The following is a 16,194-nucleotide window of genomic DNA, read 5'->3' as shown; positions in this document are numbered from 1 at the left end:
AAATGTTGCCTCCCCTGCTGGTGAGTGTCTTAGCTTTGCCTTAACATTTGTCTAGCAGTGGGAGGCCTTTCTCCGGTGACAGCATTCTGTTCCATTGACAATAGACCTGATTCTTCTCTCATTTGCATCAGTTTCATAATAGTGTGTAGCTCCCAGAGCTACTCCTGGTTGGCACAGGACATAAGGCAGAATTGGGCCCATTGTGTCTTAACTGCACTGGGGGTGAGAGGGTATATTATTTTATTTTATTTATACTAATGAATTTGGGACAGGTGCCTGACCTGATATGTTATTTTACAACTGCTTTCATTTCTGTTTAATATGAGATCTGTAGGAAAAATGAGCTATTTTACCATAGTATTATTCCTTAGTAGATCATGCTCTGGTGAGCGACAGCTGAATTTACAACAAGGGGTAATTGTGCACTTGCACAGTACAAAATTCTGATGAGCTTAAGGGTATATGTGTGAAAATCTTGGATTTTGGCTATAGTTGCTATAATTTGAATTGCAGACTAAAGAGAGAAAAAGTTGCAAACCAGTGAAGTCTGGCCTAAAGATACCTCTTAAAGAGTAATAAAATGATTAGTACAACGTTTTTTACGATAGTTGGCCTCATTGTAAACCAGACTTGAAAAGTCACCAGTAAAGATAGCTTTTGTTTCATGTGCTCCTGTCATGATTTATAGATGTAAAACTGAGAATAGTATTTTTGAGTAATACTAAATAACGCTACTTAGAGAAGAAAAAAAAATTTAAAAAACTGAATAAAAGAGTGGGCAAAGCATAAGAAAAGATACTACTGCAGGAAATTGCCTAACTTGCTGTATAGAATATGCTGAAGCACATTTTTACTGAAGAGGCTATTCCAGCTTCTACCGTTACAGTGCCTTCAGCCTCTAGATCTGGCAGAACTGGGCTTTATATACATGAAACTGGTGTGAAGTAGCAATGCTGCCTAACTGCAGGAGCAAAGGAACTCTGTTAATTATTTCAGTTCTGAGTGGTATATCGTATACAGCAACAAAGGCTAAGAAAAAAGACTAAACAATGCTGATTTTTTTATTCCCAGTACTTCCATGTTGGAAAAGTATAGCACAGTGGGAAAAGTTGCTGAAGAGGGCAACTCTGATTCTCACCTCAGGAACACCTACCTTGGCCTTGGAGGTATTCAAGACCAGGTTGGATGGGGCTTTAAGCAACCTGATCCAGTGGGAGGTTGGAGCTGGGTGATCTCTGGTTAGTCCCTTCTAACCCAAACCATTCCATGATTCTATGACATTAATGAAGAATTAGTTGAAGAACGAACAACTACGTCTGAATGTCTTTCTCTCACTATGGCAATTCCTATTAAATATCATGGATTCACTCCATACTTGCGCTCCTGCAAGGGGTCACATTGATTTGTCCATATGTTAAGAAAGGTTTGAGTATTACACTTGAATTGTTACACAGTGTATCCACATATGTAAGAGCTAAGTTAAAATTGGCTGTTTTGGACTAACTGAATCTTCCTGAACCCTTGCTGATGTTGGATAAGTCTTTTTAGTACACCTTGTATTTAAAATATGTAGTGCCTTACCTGGGCTAATTTAAAATAATTTGGGCTGATGAGATGCAAATATTTGCTTTAGGGCATGTAGAACAATGGCAATATGCTCCTCTCATTTTAATTTAGTCAACAGTTGAATGCCACATATGCCTATGGAAATAAGCAGAGAAGCTTGAAGTTACAAAGCTTCAGTGTAACAGTGAAAAAATGCTGCGCAGAATTCATTTTCTCCTGTTTTATCTGTCACCTGAAGTGAATAATAAAACTGAAATTTCATTATACAAAGAAAGAATATCAAAGTAACATGGACAGGAAGCTAGTTCTGCTTTTTGATCTCAGGATAAAGTATTTCAACCTGTACCTCAGTTTACCCATGTATTAAATACAATTACATTACAGGAATAGAGCAATGAATTTCATTGAAAAGTGTTATTTAAAATGTATTATCTTTGGACAATGAACACTGTTTGAGAATCCACTATTCTTTTTCACTTGGTTGGATTACAGACATTTGTTCCAAGTCCTACGTTCAACAAAAGTCACAAATCTAGCGTTGGAATTCAGAAATCCAGTGTACTCTACATTCAGCTCATTTTCTTCTCTTCTGTCCCCCACAACTGCGAAGCTTCTGAAAACACAGACATTAGGGACATTGTCAGTCATGATATCTCCTTTTTTTTGTTCAATGTTGTTTTATTTTTTTGCCCAGCACACTACATTAAAGATATTTAACTGAGTATCTCTGAACTACACCAGTATACTTTTAAGTGAGCTTGGAAGTCATTCATCTGGCATTAAATTAATATTTAAAATACCCATTGTTTGCCTGACAGACCAGCGATGCTACAGATGCTGGCAAAATGTCAGTATGGAGTAAGTCTTCCCTAATAAACCACACTTACCCTATACCCTAGAGTTTTTTAAAAGGACCACCAGGATCCCAAACTCATCATACATTTATCTGGAATGAACTCAAGATGTTTAATTGATACATGCTTATGTCTGAACACTGTCAAGTCTCGTAATAAGATGTTTAGTACAATACATCGGTTAGACTGCTAGAGTCCAGCCACAGTAATAAGTAATGACATTTGCAGCACAAAGGCAGCTCCCCAACGAATTGGTGACAGGAGTAAAAAGGCAATCTAGCCTGTGTAAGCTTTAAATGTGGTCTGAATTTTACAATTACATGTCCTAAAGCCCATTATTAGACACGAAGGCAATGAGAAGGAAAGCAGTCATTGCATCACTACTAACACCAATTATAGGAAACATAAATCATTCAAATTTTTGTACTTTAATAAAAATCAGCCTGAATTGGTGTTTAAAAGACAGGATCTAGTATAGGAGCCTAATGGGATAGAAGAAAATAGAGTAATTGGAGGCTGCTGTCTTTTCACTTTCTATATAAAATTATTTGAAGAGACAGCTGAGAACTTTAAACAGCAGAAACCCAGAAAAGTTGTAATTTGGATGTCTTCAGTTGTGACTTTAATGGTGTTTGCTTAAAGAGCTTTCTTTTATCTCTGCAGACATACTTCAATGACAATATCCTCACCCTGATACGGACATTGGTAACAGGAGGAGCCACACCAGAGCTGGAAGCACTGATTGCTGAGGAAAACGCATTGAGAGGAGGTTACAGCACACCCCAGACACTTGCAAACAGGGACAGGTGTCGAGTTGCTCAGTTGGCTTTGTATGATGGGCCGTTCGCAGACCTAGGGGTAAGATCATAAGGGAAATGTAGGACCAAGGCTGGTCTGCAGTCTATTTCTTTTCTCGCAGACTAGATTAAAAATCTCTCTTAATTAGCATATAATTTATATTATTTGATTTAGTAGAGCTTTTGGATTGTTTGACAATTTGCAGCACAGGGTGCCAGGTTAGCTCTTATCCTTTGTAAGAAGTGATATGACTTCTCAAACTCCTTGCCTCTATATTTAATGGGGAAAATCCTGTGGTGGCTCTTTGCTGTCAGCTAAAGAGATGGATGAGCTGACTAGAATGACCAGATGATCCTTGAGTCCTTTCCAACCAGGCATTCTATGATATAACCATTCTAATAATAATACATTGTAAACATGAGTAATATTGATACCTTCATTGGATTTTGATGAGCTTATTTAGTCTTTCCATGGAGCTTACAGTTCTTCCTTAAAACATGCTTATTAGCTTGAAAACATAGCTATAAGATTTGTTTTCTGCTGTTTCTGGAAACACTAAAATTCTTTTGAAATCCTAATTTTCTAACATTTCACTCCATTGTCTTAAGAGCAAAACAAAAACACAACCTGAAGAAAAACCCAATAAAATCCAATAAGTAAACCATCTTTTAAAAAAGGTGCATTTGGATAAGCATCTAGAAATGTTTTCTGGAACAAATCTTGTAATCTTGAGCTGAATCCCAAAGCATCTACTTTGCTTTGAGGATGACGTATGATTTGATATTTCGTAAGTCAGCCGTGTGTTCACCAGCTTAGTTCAAAAAGAACAGAGCAGCTTTATTCAGAGAAATAAGACAGAATCTCAGTTTAAGGAGTAAGGGTGGTGAGAGGTCACAGATAGAAGTAAAGAGCCTTTCAGTTAATGTAGAAGTCAATTCATAGCCAAGACTAAGAGCTCATCAAAACACTTGGGCATGCAATGCAAGCTTTTCAAATGAAACAAGCAATACCAATCTTCAAAATGCTGTTTCACCAGACCCTCAATGGCACTACATCAGTGAAGGTAGAATGCGTTACCACTCGTCATTCATTAAGAATCAATATTTTAGACCTACAAATCACCAAATCAAAACTTTTTTTTTTGCTAATCAAAACATTTTTTTATTTATGAAAAATAGCATTCATTTAATCATTACTTTTAAATGATGGATATTTTATTATCCTGTTAAGCCCTCAGAACTCGAATTTCTCTTGTGCTTCCCAGTGAATTAATTTTTCAATATTACAGTATGACTACTACAAAAAAAAAGGGTCAAAAATAATAACTATTTTACTACTACAGTTGGTATAATTTGTAGGACATGCATTGTTTGGTACCAAAATTTATATTTCCAGCTTAAAGAAAATTAGTTATTTCCCTGGGTAAAAGATTCTCATTTGTGACCAGCAACTGGCTGTCTATACATTGGCCTTTTTGTGCAGGCTTGTACTGAAAATCCTGTTCCCTGACATTGCGTTAACAGAGAAAAGAAAGGAAAAAATGTGCTGTTCTCTCTCTTCTCCCCTCCCCCCTGCCCCTTTCTTTCTCCTAGGATGGAGGTTGTTATGGAGATCTATTTTGTAAAGCACTGAAAACATACAACATGCTTTGCTTTGGAATTTATCGATTAAGGGATGCACATCTAAGTACTCCCAGCCAGTGCACTAAACGGTAAGTCCAGGCTTTTAGAACATCTTCAGCCTTCTCAGTGAGGAAGATCACAGTGCCTGTAATAAATCTAAAACCAGAGCTTTCTCCATTTTTCATATAACTTTGTCACAAAAGCTAAGTCTTTAAGGGCTTCATGATGACTCTTAAGCTGAGTTTAAATCATGGGCTGGATATCCTAGCATGTCTTCAGTTAATTTTAATCAAAAAATATTAAAGTAAATTTTCAGGGCGTATCTTTCTCTTGTTTGATTTATGATGATTCACTGCTTGCATACAAGGAAAGGACTTCAATTTGCTTTCATCACTCCCCTGGATACCAATTTAAATTATAGTACCTAGACTTTCTTTCTGATGCATGCTCAAATATTCCTATGGACTTCCCATTGGTACTATTTGTATCTAATCATCGCTTCTTCCAATAAATGGAAAGTCTTCTCTTGGTAGGCTGGGCTGCTTTTTTACTTCAGTAGCACCAAAGCTGACCTCAGTGCTTTAAATAGAGCGGACACATTTACCTCTTTGCAAACTGAAGGCCATTTAGCAGCTTACTTGAAAAGTGTCTTGATTAAGTGCCTACTAGAAATACACACACAAGCCCATACCAGAACTGCCACAAATCTACCATCTGTTACAGTTTCATTCTCTACAAAAAGCTGCATTATAGGGTAAAAATGACATTGAAGAACCCTGCATCCCACCAAACCAGTTTCTTCTCCAAGGATTTCGACAAACTGGCTAGACAAAAATACTTTCAGTTTAGATTTACACTGTACATATTATATTTGGTATTATTTGTTGGATTAATAAGTGACTTCAGACCCTGAGGTAGCTAAACCAGATTTCTTGTGTTTCCCAGAGCAGTGGCTGCCCCACCCATGGAGGTGTTCAAGGTCAGGCTGGGTGGGGCTTTGAGCAACCAGATCCCGTGGGAGGTTGGAACTGGATGGGTTGTAAGGTGCCTTCCAACCCAAACCATGCTATGATTATTTCGAGCAGTGAATTGATTTGAAAAGACATTGTGAGCTTTGTGATCTATTTCTCCACATTTCTTGCTTGGAAGAGACAATGCCGACTGCATTGCTCAAATATGTTTTTCACGTGTATGAAAAAACGTAGCAGCAGGGCCTATAAACCCTTCTTACCTCAAAAGGGGATTTGTTGAAGGTGAGGATTCTTGTGATTGATAGAGTTTTTATTTCAGGCCTGTGGTGTATACTTGGCAATGCTACATTCTTGATTGTGCAGACTTCGCTTTACAAATGCTCTTTGAGGCCATGACTGTATATGTGGAATGAATGAACAAAATTAACCTCACTGCAAATTGCTGATATGATTTCTTTAGCATATTTTATGTACAGTCACAATCCAAACAAATAATTATATCCCTTGCTCTGCTGACAGTATTAAATATTTAATAAATATACAGTACATTTATGTTGCAGTATATCTGCAACTAAAATCTTCCTCTCCTACTTTTCAGCCCTCCATTTAAAGACTATTGCTGGTGGGTGTGTTACAGAGTTTTTTCAATATGTAAATCTGTTGAGTCATTGCATTATGGTGCAGCTAGAGAAGGGAGGGTGATTTGTGTGCTGTGTTCTCTAAAAATTACGATGTGGTTCACTTGAAGAACATCCTACTCTGACAGTATGTCTGTGCAACAAAAAAACTTACAAAAAGTGATATCTGACATCAGAAGGTCCTTAACCATAACGGGTATTACGTGAGCTAAGATTAAGTACACACTGAAGGAACCAGAAATACAAAAATTTGGATAAGTGTTCATGAGATAACAACACTGAAAGGAATTTCTTAGTGCAAATTTAAACCTGCTTTCTCTTCCTTTCTTTCTTTCTCCTTTCTTTCCAGTTATGTTATCACAAACCCACCCTATGAATTTGAGCTTGTGCCGACAGACTTGATCTTCTGTTTGATGCAATTTGACCACAACGCTGGCCAGTCCCGGGCCAGTCTTTCTCATTCCTCCCATTCCTCCTATTCTTCCAGCAAGAAGAGCTCATCAATTCACTCCATCCCATCAACAGCAAACCGACCTAACCGCACCAAGACCAGGGATTCCCGGGAAAAACAGAAGTATGTGCAGGAAGATAGACTTTGATATGTGTACCTGCTCCCACTGTGTGTGAAACTTGCATTCACCACCCATTTTCCCTGGTTAATGTTTCCAGCAGTAATGTTCCCTGTTTTCCCATGGAGTTCTCCCTTTTTGTACACGTATTTTGCATATGTATGACAGTGTGCATGTGATTGTCATTTTTATTTCACCACCATAAAACCCTTAAGCACAACAGCAACAAAGCAGACGGACCAAAAAGTTATTTATGATGCTAGGGGAGAAAAAAAGAATCCTAAACCCATAGGCACACTGAAAACATAAATAACTCACTGCAGTTACTCTACATATCAGAAAATAGAGTATATTTAACATGAACACTTGCTCTTGATGTCAGAGTTACACAAAGAAAGTCATTTAGTGCAGAAGCATTGATATATCTTGTGATAGGTTTTTTTATATTCACATTTACAGGCGTTGCTACATGTATTTGAAGCTTATAAAACTAAGCCATTGGGGAGGAAAAAAAAAAACCTACTGATTTTTCACTCTGAAGGCTTATATTGTATAGGGCTTAAACTCTTTGTATTGGATTATTGCCACGCACCTGCTTTATACCAAAGCAAGATCAGGGATTTTTCTGCTTGTTTAAGGACTTTCTCTAAAATACTAGCGTTTTGGAGATAGCGTCTTTTCCCTTTAACACTGAAATTGTCTGGGCATGGAGTTGTAAAACTCCAAAGGTTTAATTTAAGTTTAGTAAGCGTCTAATTGCATATTAAATTATTATTCTGTCTATTTATACTACCACATGAAAAGCTATATTTTCTTCCACTTTTGACATTTGGGATAAAAAGCCATATGTATCATAAATATTGGATGTAAGTCATTAAAAACTGCCTTCCTGGGACTTTTACATCTTTAAAAGGTGAATTAGTCACCTTATGTACAGAATAAATAATGTTCAGAAAAGAGCAAGCATTTTTCTGTGCTTAAGTATCAGATCTTGAGGGACTTTGTTCCTTTCCCCAGATGGTAGTTTAACTTTTTCAAGCGAGAGTGGTGGTATAAATCTTCCAACAGGAGGCCTGATAGGAGGAGAGCCTCCAGAAAACCTGCTCCATGTTCTAGCTGGTTCTTTTCCCAGGTGCGTGCCAGTACACAGGAATACAGGGGAAGACAACTGAGTGCCTTTAAGGTCTCTCCCCTTTGGGAAGGGAAGGTGCTGTGGCCCAGGCAGCCATTAGGCAGAACAAGATGGCTCAGGTGGAAAGAATCACTGTGCTGAGGCATCATATTCAAGGCACTTGCTGGAGTTTGGTTCTTGCAGAGTCTCACCAGTCACACTTAGCCAAACAAAACCTGGGGCAGGGAATTAAATAAACTAGTGGAAAGGAACCTATCCTACAGAGCTACAGAAATAATACTTCAAGCTTGGTTTTTTGTTTTTTTTTTAATTGAAATGCCAACCTTTTGAAATAGAGAACTAGTTCTAGATGGTAGGAAGAGTTTCCTGAAGTTTCTGGAGGCCAGAAACACAGACCACCTTCCCTGGCTGCCCGGCAAGAATGCATGCAGATAGAGAACAAATCTTGGGATGTGGGAGCGATTAGCATTGTAACTGCCAACCCAGACAAGGTGCTTTTATGGTTAGTGTTGTTTTCTACCTTTCCCTTCCCCAAGCATGATGAGTTTGAAGATTTGCTTGCTGTGTGAATTGACAATGAAGCCAAGCACTTTTACTGACAAAACCTGGAACCATCTAAGCAGGCTGCGGAGAGTCCTGCTATGCAGTGCAAAGCGTAACGATTGGAATACAGTACATTTGTGTGTGCGCATTCAAATGCAGCTGTAAGTCCTATCAGTGAAATACATTGCAAATTATGGATGCGTCCCTACAAATGAGTCTATTACAGTTGCTCTTCATCATAAAGACAAATTCATGTGTTTCCTTTTTGCAAAGAAAGTTATCGTGTTTTGCCCTAAGAATATTTACTACTACAAGGATGTGCCAGTTAAAGTGCTCAACAGGAATACGACAGTTTAAAAGCATTGTAAAACTTACATAGCTTACTTCTTTTTCTAAAGTGCAACAAGGATGAATAGAATGGGCCAAGGTATGACTATTAATGGTTCTGCATGACCTAGCAACTGCTGTGGGTTTCCTTCTATAACTTTGTCCTTGTGAAAAGTTGTGAAATTAAAAAAAGAAAAATAGTTACAATCTTTATTCAGTTATTGGTTTGTTTGTTTGTTTGGTTGTTTTGTTGGTTTTCTTTTGCCTTTTTTTTTTCCCTCAAAACCAGAATTAAAACTGGCTGCTGCTGCTGCTGCTGCTGTTGCTCAACCCTGGTTTTTATCCTCTCATCTGCTTGCCTTTCTAATTGCATGTGTTCTTTTGTAAGCACCCAGGTTCCTGCTCAATGAAGATGCCTACCCCGGTGCAGACATTACTTTAATTTCCCATTCCTCATTCCAATCCCTTTGCTCCCTTCCCCTCCCTACTCCCTTGTCTCCCGTGTATGTTCATGAGCATCTTTTTATGTTGGCAATATTGACTGAAGATAGTTGAGAGCAGTTATGCATTTTGGAAGAATGTTAGTGGCTTTGACACCAAAATACTTTTCCATTAATGTTTTATCTGTTTTCCATTTAACAAAGGAAGGAAGGGTGTTAATATAAAGCCACTTGTCACATACTACCATAATGATTTTATCAAAAAATACAGTATTTGTATAACTGTGCATTACAAATAGAAAAATATAAACAGTGCATATTAGAGAAGCAACTTTGTGAGCAGCAGACAAGGAATATCTAGTATGGATACAAATCTGAATTCTTTTAGTCATATTGAAGACTAATTCTCCTCCATCTTCTGTCCTAAAGTCGGAAGTCTTAAAGTTTTGACTTTTAGTTATAGGATGTGCAATTTTCACATTGAAATTGATCAAATATTTTATTACAGTGATGCAGATTTTCTGTTATGGACATAGTAATGGAATTGGGAGGTTGGTCGTTACAAGTAGAGGAATGGTTAAATCAACTATGTTGTGTTTTTTATTGAAAAGTAACAGGAAAACTCTCATTTGTGCATAAACCTATCCCAGGTCAAACATTCTTAGTAACTGCCCTGGTTAGTTTTTGGAAGTGGAAAAGCTACATCAATGTCAAGAGATGACATTTCAGAGCTTAAAGTGCAGGTCTTACCACTTACCCCAGTTCCAGCATGATTTCTATAATGGAAATGAGATTATAGTAACTTTGTTGATGTGAATGTTGGCACTAAATCACATCTAGCAAACCTGCAGGCTCTGTGCATGGGCTCCAATTGGCCTAAAATGGCAGAGTCAGGCATTTTCCAGTGAAATTCCCATTGTCAAAAGTAAGTTTAAAAAAATTAAAAAATCAACAAAAGCAAGTTTAGAATAGCATTTTTTTCCAAAAACTTTAGTTGCCTTGGAGCCAAATAAAGACCTCAGAGAGTAAGAACAGTTTCTTCTCTCTGTCTCCCTGCAAATTACTTACTGCCTGCTCCATGTAAAATACTCATCTGCCAAACAAAGAATTGCTGAGCAGGTGTGTGAGGAAATGTTCTTTTTTTTTTTCTCATACAGGGAGGAATTCAATGGGAGAATTTTCAGCTTAGCTAAAATTAAGTTCACTGTAGAGGTGGAGGCACATATACAGACTTGTTTGAGACTGCAGGTGTCACAAAAGGGGTAAAAAACATGTTTAAAACAATTGTAACCTGGGATTACGGTGAGAATACAAATGTAGTAGATCTTCGTATCATGTTTAGCTTGTACTTTGCCTCTGCTCAGAAGACAGGCTGTTTCACTATTACAGTTTCAAATGGGATTATTTTGTCCAGAATTAATAACAGAAATTTTAAAGGACCTGTTGGAGTGAATTGCTACACCCGTTGAAGAAATATGTATTTTGATCATTTTACCTTAATTATTTATATCTTTTGTGCTGCAGGGAACAGTCTAACACAAGATGTTAATTTGTATTCATTAGCAGTAAGAGCATGAAGCCTTTATAAGCTTTGTGGACACATTGGGATGCCAATAGCCCATTGCCAACACAGGGGATTCAGAGGAAAGTAAATGTTTTCTGCTTTCTGATACATGAAGTTACCTACCTGTTCCAGCATCTCCCAGGTTATGCTGTCAAAGCGAAGCCCATCAAATAGTGTGGGAAGATCAGGAACTCTCTTGAACAGCTCTTAAAAACAATAAGATAAAATCCTTATTCTCGCTGTAACATAGAAATACATATGGTAAGGATGTGTATGGATAAAAGGGAGAGAAACAGACTGAACCTGACAGAGAAATTAAAAAGCATTAGCGAATATAACAAATATAAAGACTTAAAAAGGGGTTTCTGGGCTGATTTAAAGGAAAGAGTAAATAGTTTGTTTAAGATAAGTAAACATCTCTGCTAAGACTTTGGAAGACCTGAAAGTCAGAGTGTGAGCCTAACTGAAAAGACAGAAAAGTGTGTAAGGGGTTGAAGAGGACATTTAGTAACTGTTAGTAGCCAACAGTAAAGACAAGGAGTGTCACGCTTATGTTCCCATGGTAAGTATAGAGGGCAGTGGATCTGCACTGGAGATTCATCATTTTGTGGTCAAAGATTATTTTAACAGCAGAAAATAAACAGGAAAGGTACAAAGCTGGGTACAAGCATTTTGTGCTGGAGTTGGTAATGCCTGGATCAAGGCTTCAGCACTGCCAAAAAAGAAATGTAAAGAACAAAAGAAATAAGAATCTTATCAGTTTCTGTGTTTATTTTTTATTTTCTGTATTTGTGTTTATAACTTGCCAGGCAAAAGGAGACTCAATGGTGTCTTTTTAAAGCTCAGCTCTCTAGATAGGAGTTTTATTGGAAAGATTAACATATAAATAATTGTCTTTTTTTGAGAATTCCAGAGGAAGTAGGGGAGACAGAAGTACTTTACACTGACTACTGAGAAACCCAGTGCAGTTCATCACTGATCCTTAGCACTGACATGGTTCTCCCCTTTCGTGCTCTGAGATTGAATTAACTTATACTAAGTTCTGTGTGTAAGGAAAGTTTGTGCACCATATGTTAAAAAAAAAAAAAGGCAGAGATAAAAGTTCACAGTGCTTAACTTGCCTCAAAATCATTTTAAACACAAACCATTAGAAAACTGTTAGTTTGAAATTGTTTATGTGATCTTGCAAGGCTTTTAAAACATGATAACCATCACACTTTACACCTCTCTGAAAGGTTAGTTTAATCGTAGATCACATAAAATTGGTTTCCACAAATGCATAATGGTTCATGTGTCACACTTGAACTAAATGGTTTTTTAAATGGAGCTGAAATTATTTTGATGTGTACACATTCCTGGATTTTTTTTTTTCCCTTACAACCTTTCTTAAAGCAGCCCCCATCAGGAACCATTCCCTTAAAGTCTCATTAATAATTCAGATGTTCTGATGACTTTAAAAGATCTATGGAATTGAGGCTTGCTTTTTTTTTTTTTAACTGCTTGACAAAAAGATAAATGAATGTAGAAAGAAGCGGTAGGAGTCTGGCAAGCTGTAGATCATCTCTGAACAGATTGTAACTTTATCATTCTGTCAGGAAGAATAATTTAAAGCACTTAATCAGTTAGGTTCTGTGTGCAGGATGTAACATTATGAATTCCTATCGTCCAATCTGTTCAAATCAAAGGGAACTTAATTATAATAGGTAAGAAAGAGAGAGAGAGCAAGATGAGAGATTGAACATTGTTCAGACTTATGCAACTTTAAGGGGCCAAGGAACCATTTGCCCTGATTGCAAATGAGTATTTTAGAAAGAAGTAAAATACATTTTAGAAAACGATCTGTTTACCTTCAATAATAACCTACTAATAATTAATGGTTTTGACTTGGAAGGGGGAAGATTTAGATTAGGCATTAGGAAGAAATTCTTCACAATGAGGGTGGTGAGGCACTGTCCCAGGTTGCCCAGGGATGTCAAGGCTGCCCCATCCCTCCGGGTGTTCAAGGCCAGGTTGGATGGGGCTTGGAGCAACCTGATCCAGTGGGATGTGTCCATGCCCAAGGCAGGGTTTGGAACTGGATGGGCTTTAAGTTTCCTTCCAACCCAAACCATTCCATGATTCTGTAATTATTATGATTCCTTTTTTCCCCAATATAATTTTTTTCTAAAAAGCAAAGTAGAATTAACCAATATATCTGAAAAAAGAAGATGGATTGAACCCTCATGAATTTGGAGGTTGTTGTCAGAAGGTGGGGTGTTGCACATAAATGCTTAAAATCCACTTAAAGTATAAATATTTGAATTTCATATTCATGAAAGGGACCAAGAAGTCCAGTAATACTGGTAATCAGTCCACTTCTTTAGAGCCTCTAACTTGGAAGCTAGTTCTTATTTTTACGCATTTAAGCCCAGGCAGTTGTCCTTTATTTTTCCTGGTCTTGCAGTTTATATTCATTGCTTAACCTCCTCAGCTTTTGTACTCTGTCCTTAGGTTTCGGAGGTGGATTTTACTTTGTTAATTTGTATTTATTTACTTAGCGATTTAAAATGAGCACTACTTCTACTCTTGCCCTGATTCCAGCCCAGATATAGTAGCCTTTCAGTTGCAAGCAAAATTGGCAGTTTAAGTTATGCAAATGATACACGAAAGCTTCTGAAGCATTTTGGGTTCCCCATTGGAATGAGCAGTGGTGTGTACATGCAAGGGCAGGGGCTCCGATGTGCCCCAGTTGCAGAATCCCATCCCCAGAACCATTTGTGCTCACTGCTCTGCACACTCACCTCTGGAATTTGGGGAAGGAGGGAAAGAATGGAGACCCCCTTCACCAATCCTTCTCAAAGCACAAGCACCTGATAGCCATCAGCCACACTAAGACCAGGGTTTTCTAAGTCTTTGAATGGTGCCATCTTGCAAGGTTGCACACCTGTAATTAAAAATGACAGCAATAATGGCTCTCTAAAAAATGGCTTTTTTTTTTTTCTTTTCCTTTTGTGAATTTTTATGAAGTTTTTGTCCACATCTGCTTAAGAACAGTGCAGTAAAGTGGTTACAATCATAAGCAGCTAGGGAATGCTGCAGTCTTTCAGCATCCTGACACCCTCCCTCATTTCTCCCAGCCCACCCCAATTCAGGGTTTCTTCCTGTGATCAAGGAAACAGACGCTACCCAAAGACATAAATGGAATAGATCCTCCTTTAATATTCCTTTAAGTTCTTGTTTCCTTTGCTGTCATGTATCACTACCAACCCATTCAGGATTAATTTGAGCCCCTACTACAGTCATCAGGTATGATCCATTCCCCTTCCCAAACTGGAGAGTTCTGCAGTGCTGAAGCAGCCAGGTTGCTAAGTAGCAATATAATGGCCACCGCATGCAGGAACGCGGACATCTGGCAGCATGAACACAAGCCCTATTTATTCTAATACCAACTGTGGAGAGTTCTTCTCTACATTTTGCTGTACAATTTCTGAGCCAATGGTAGTGACTACCTGAAATGGTCCATAAGAGCTTCTGACGCTTTAGGTTCTCCTCTGTATATGGACTCGTGCGCTCTCTTCTGCATTGCCCTTATCCCATCTGCGCTCCCTGGCTTCTCGGTTTAGCCTTTTATTTGTATCGTTTTCCCGATAAATGCGTCCAAGGGTGTTCACCTGAGCATGAAAAAAAGTTCTCTTACATTCCACAAGCAAATTAGCATATTGGCAGCTTCCTTTAGCTGCAACTATCAAATCTGCAAACATGTCATCCTCCTTTCATGAAAAGTATTTTCAGAGATATTAATCTAATGCACTGTACCGCTAGCAATTATTCAAAGTCATCTTCTATTGATTGCCTTTTCACGATAAAGTTTACTGACTGCTCCCCCCTCCTTTTCTTTATTTTTTTTGGTGTTTATGTGTATATGCGCTTCACTAATCCAAACTCTCATTTTCCCTCCTTATTCTGTCTCTACCCATTTTGCTCCTTAGCAGAAAAGAAATGGTTTACAGATGAGCCGGATAATGCCTATCCCAGAAACATTCAAATCAAGCCCATGAGCACTCACATGGCAAATCAGATCAATCAATATAAATCGACAAGCAGCTTGATACCACCAATCAGAGAAGTTGAAGATGAATGTTGACTCCTTCGAGGCCAGAACTATTTTTTTAAAGCCTGACAAACTTCATGAATGGTGATGTGACATTTATTCCTCTTACATGGTGAACCGCTGATGGAGAAGTTAAGAAGGGCAAACTTAATGGGAAAATAAAGTAGACAGATCTTCGTTTGTCTGCCTTTAATATTGCTTCCATGTATTTTGGAAACTATTATTTCATTTATAAATGAACATAATCAAAACTAGTCATGTATAGCCTCTAGCATTTTAAATTATTTTTATTTATTAGAAAAAAATATATTTTTCTTTTTTTTCATTGTCAAGTATTTTCCCTTAAAAAAAAAAAAAAGAGCTGCGTATGTGGCCAGACTCCTAAGAATTGAAAAAACAACCACCTCAGTCTTTGGCGTAAAGGAGAATGATGGTCACAGCTATAAGGACATGTAATTAAGGGAGACAAATGATATATTTACAAAAAGAAAAAAAAGGTCCAACTTGTATTTTAGTAAATCAAAAAAAGAAAAGAAAAAAAAAGAGACAACAGTTCACCAAAATGTTTCTTTACTGGAGGATGTGTATTTTGTTCAGCATTGACACCAGCTCTTAATAAATGGAACTTATTTATTTTCAAAGTTGAAAGTCATATTTTTATATGCATAACATTCTCCTGAAGTATCCCTTGTTTTTTTTCCATATGCAGATCATCTTAATTACCAGTTGTGTTAAGATCACACACACACACAGAGCACCCCCCCATGCACGCACACACGGAAGCCCAGCATCCTCAGTAACCTCCTGAAACACTAACATAGTGAACATCTCCACCCTAAAATGAGGGCCATGTAGATAAGGTGCTCGTCAACAGTTGCTACAAATGGCAAATCTGGCAATTCCACTCTGCTTCCCATTAGGCATCAACAGTTGCAAATTCCTGGAAGGTAAGCTTGGCAATTCCTCTTCTTTTGCCATGTGGTACAGTGCTTTAATCCACTGTGCATAAATAGTGCATGAAATAATAAGTTCTAAACTTTCTCATCCACCATATTTTGTTAGTTCCTTACTTAAAAAATG

The 16,194-nt window shown here is 37.7% G+C and overlaps 1 protein-coding gene across 25 annotated transcripts in view; it reads left to right on the top strand.

Annotated features, from left to right (window-relative positions):
• Positions 1-15,755, top strand: part of KCNMA1 (potassium calcium-activated channel subfamily M alpha 1) — a 438,776-nt gene extending 423,021 nt beyond the window's left edge. For 7 of the 25 annotated variants that reach the window (XM_069863457.1, XM_069863453.1, XM_069863456.1 and 4 more), the window contains 5 exons: positions 3,084-3,278; positions 4,811-4,929; positions 6,799-7,023; positions 9,092-9,120; positions 14,996-15,755. In XM_069863457.1, the coding sequence (XP_069719558.1) occupies positions 3,084-3,278; positions 4,811-4,929; positions 6,799-7,023; positions 9,092-9,120; positions 14,996-15,147 (720 nt within the window). In that variant the 3' untranslated portion in view covers positions 15,148-15,755. Of the gene's footprint in view, positions 1-3,083; positions 3,279-4,810; positions 4,930-6,798; positions 9,234-14,992 lie in introns of those variants that run through there. The other 18 variants (XM_069863466.1, XM_069863455.1, XM_069863448.1 and 15 more) reach the window with 4 other exon arrangements.
• Positions 15,756-16,194: the final 439 nt, after the last annotated feature.

This window comes from Phaenicophaeus curvirostris, chromosome 9, assembly GCF_032191515.1.
Source record: "Phaenicophaeus curvirostris isolate KB17595 chromosome 9, BPBGC_Pcur_1.0, whole genome shotgun sequence".
NCBI lineage: Eukaryota > Metazoa > Chordata > Aves > Cuculiformes > Cuculidae > Phaenicophaeus > Phaenicophaeus curvirostris.
This window is presented reverse-complemented; position numbering and strand designations above follow the sequence as displayed.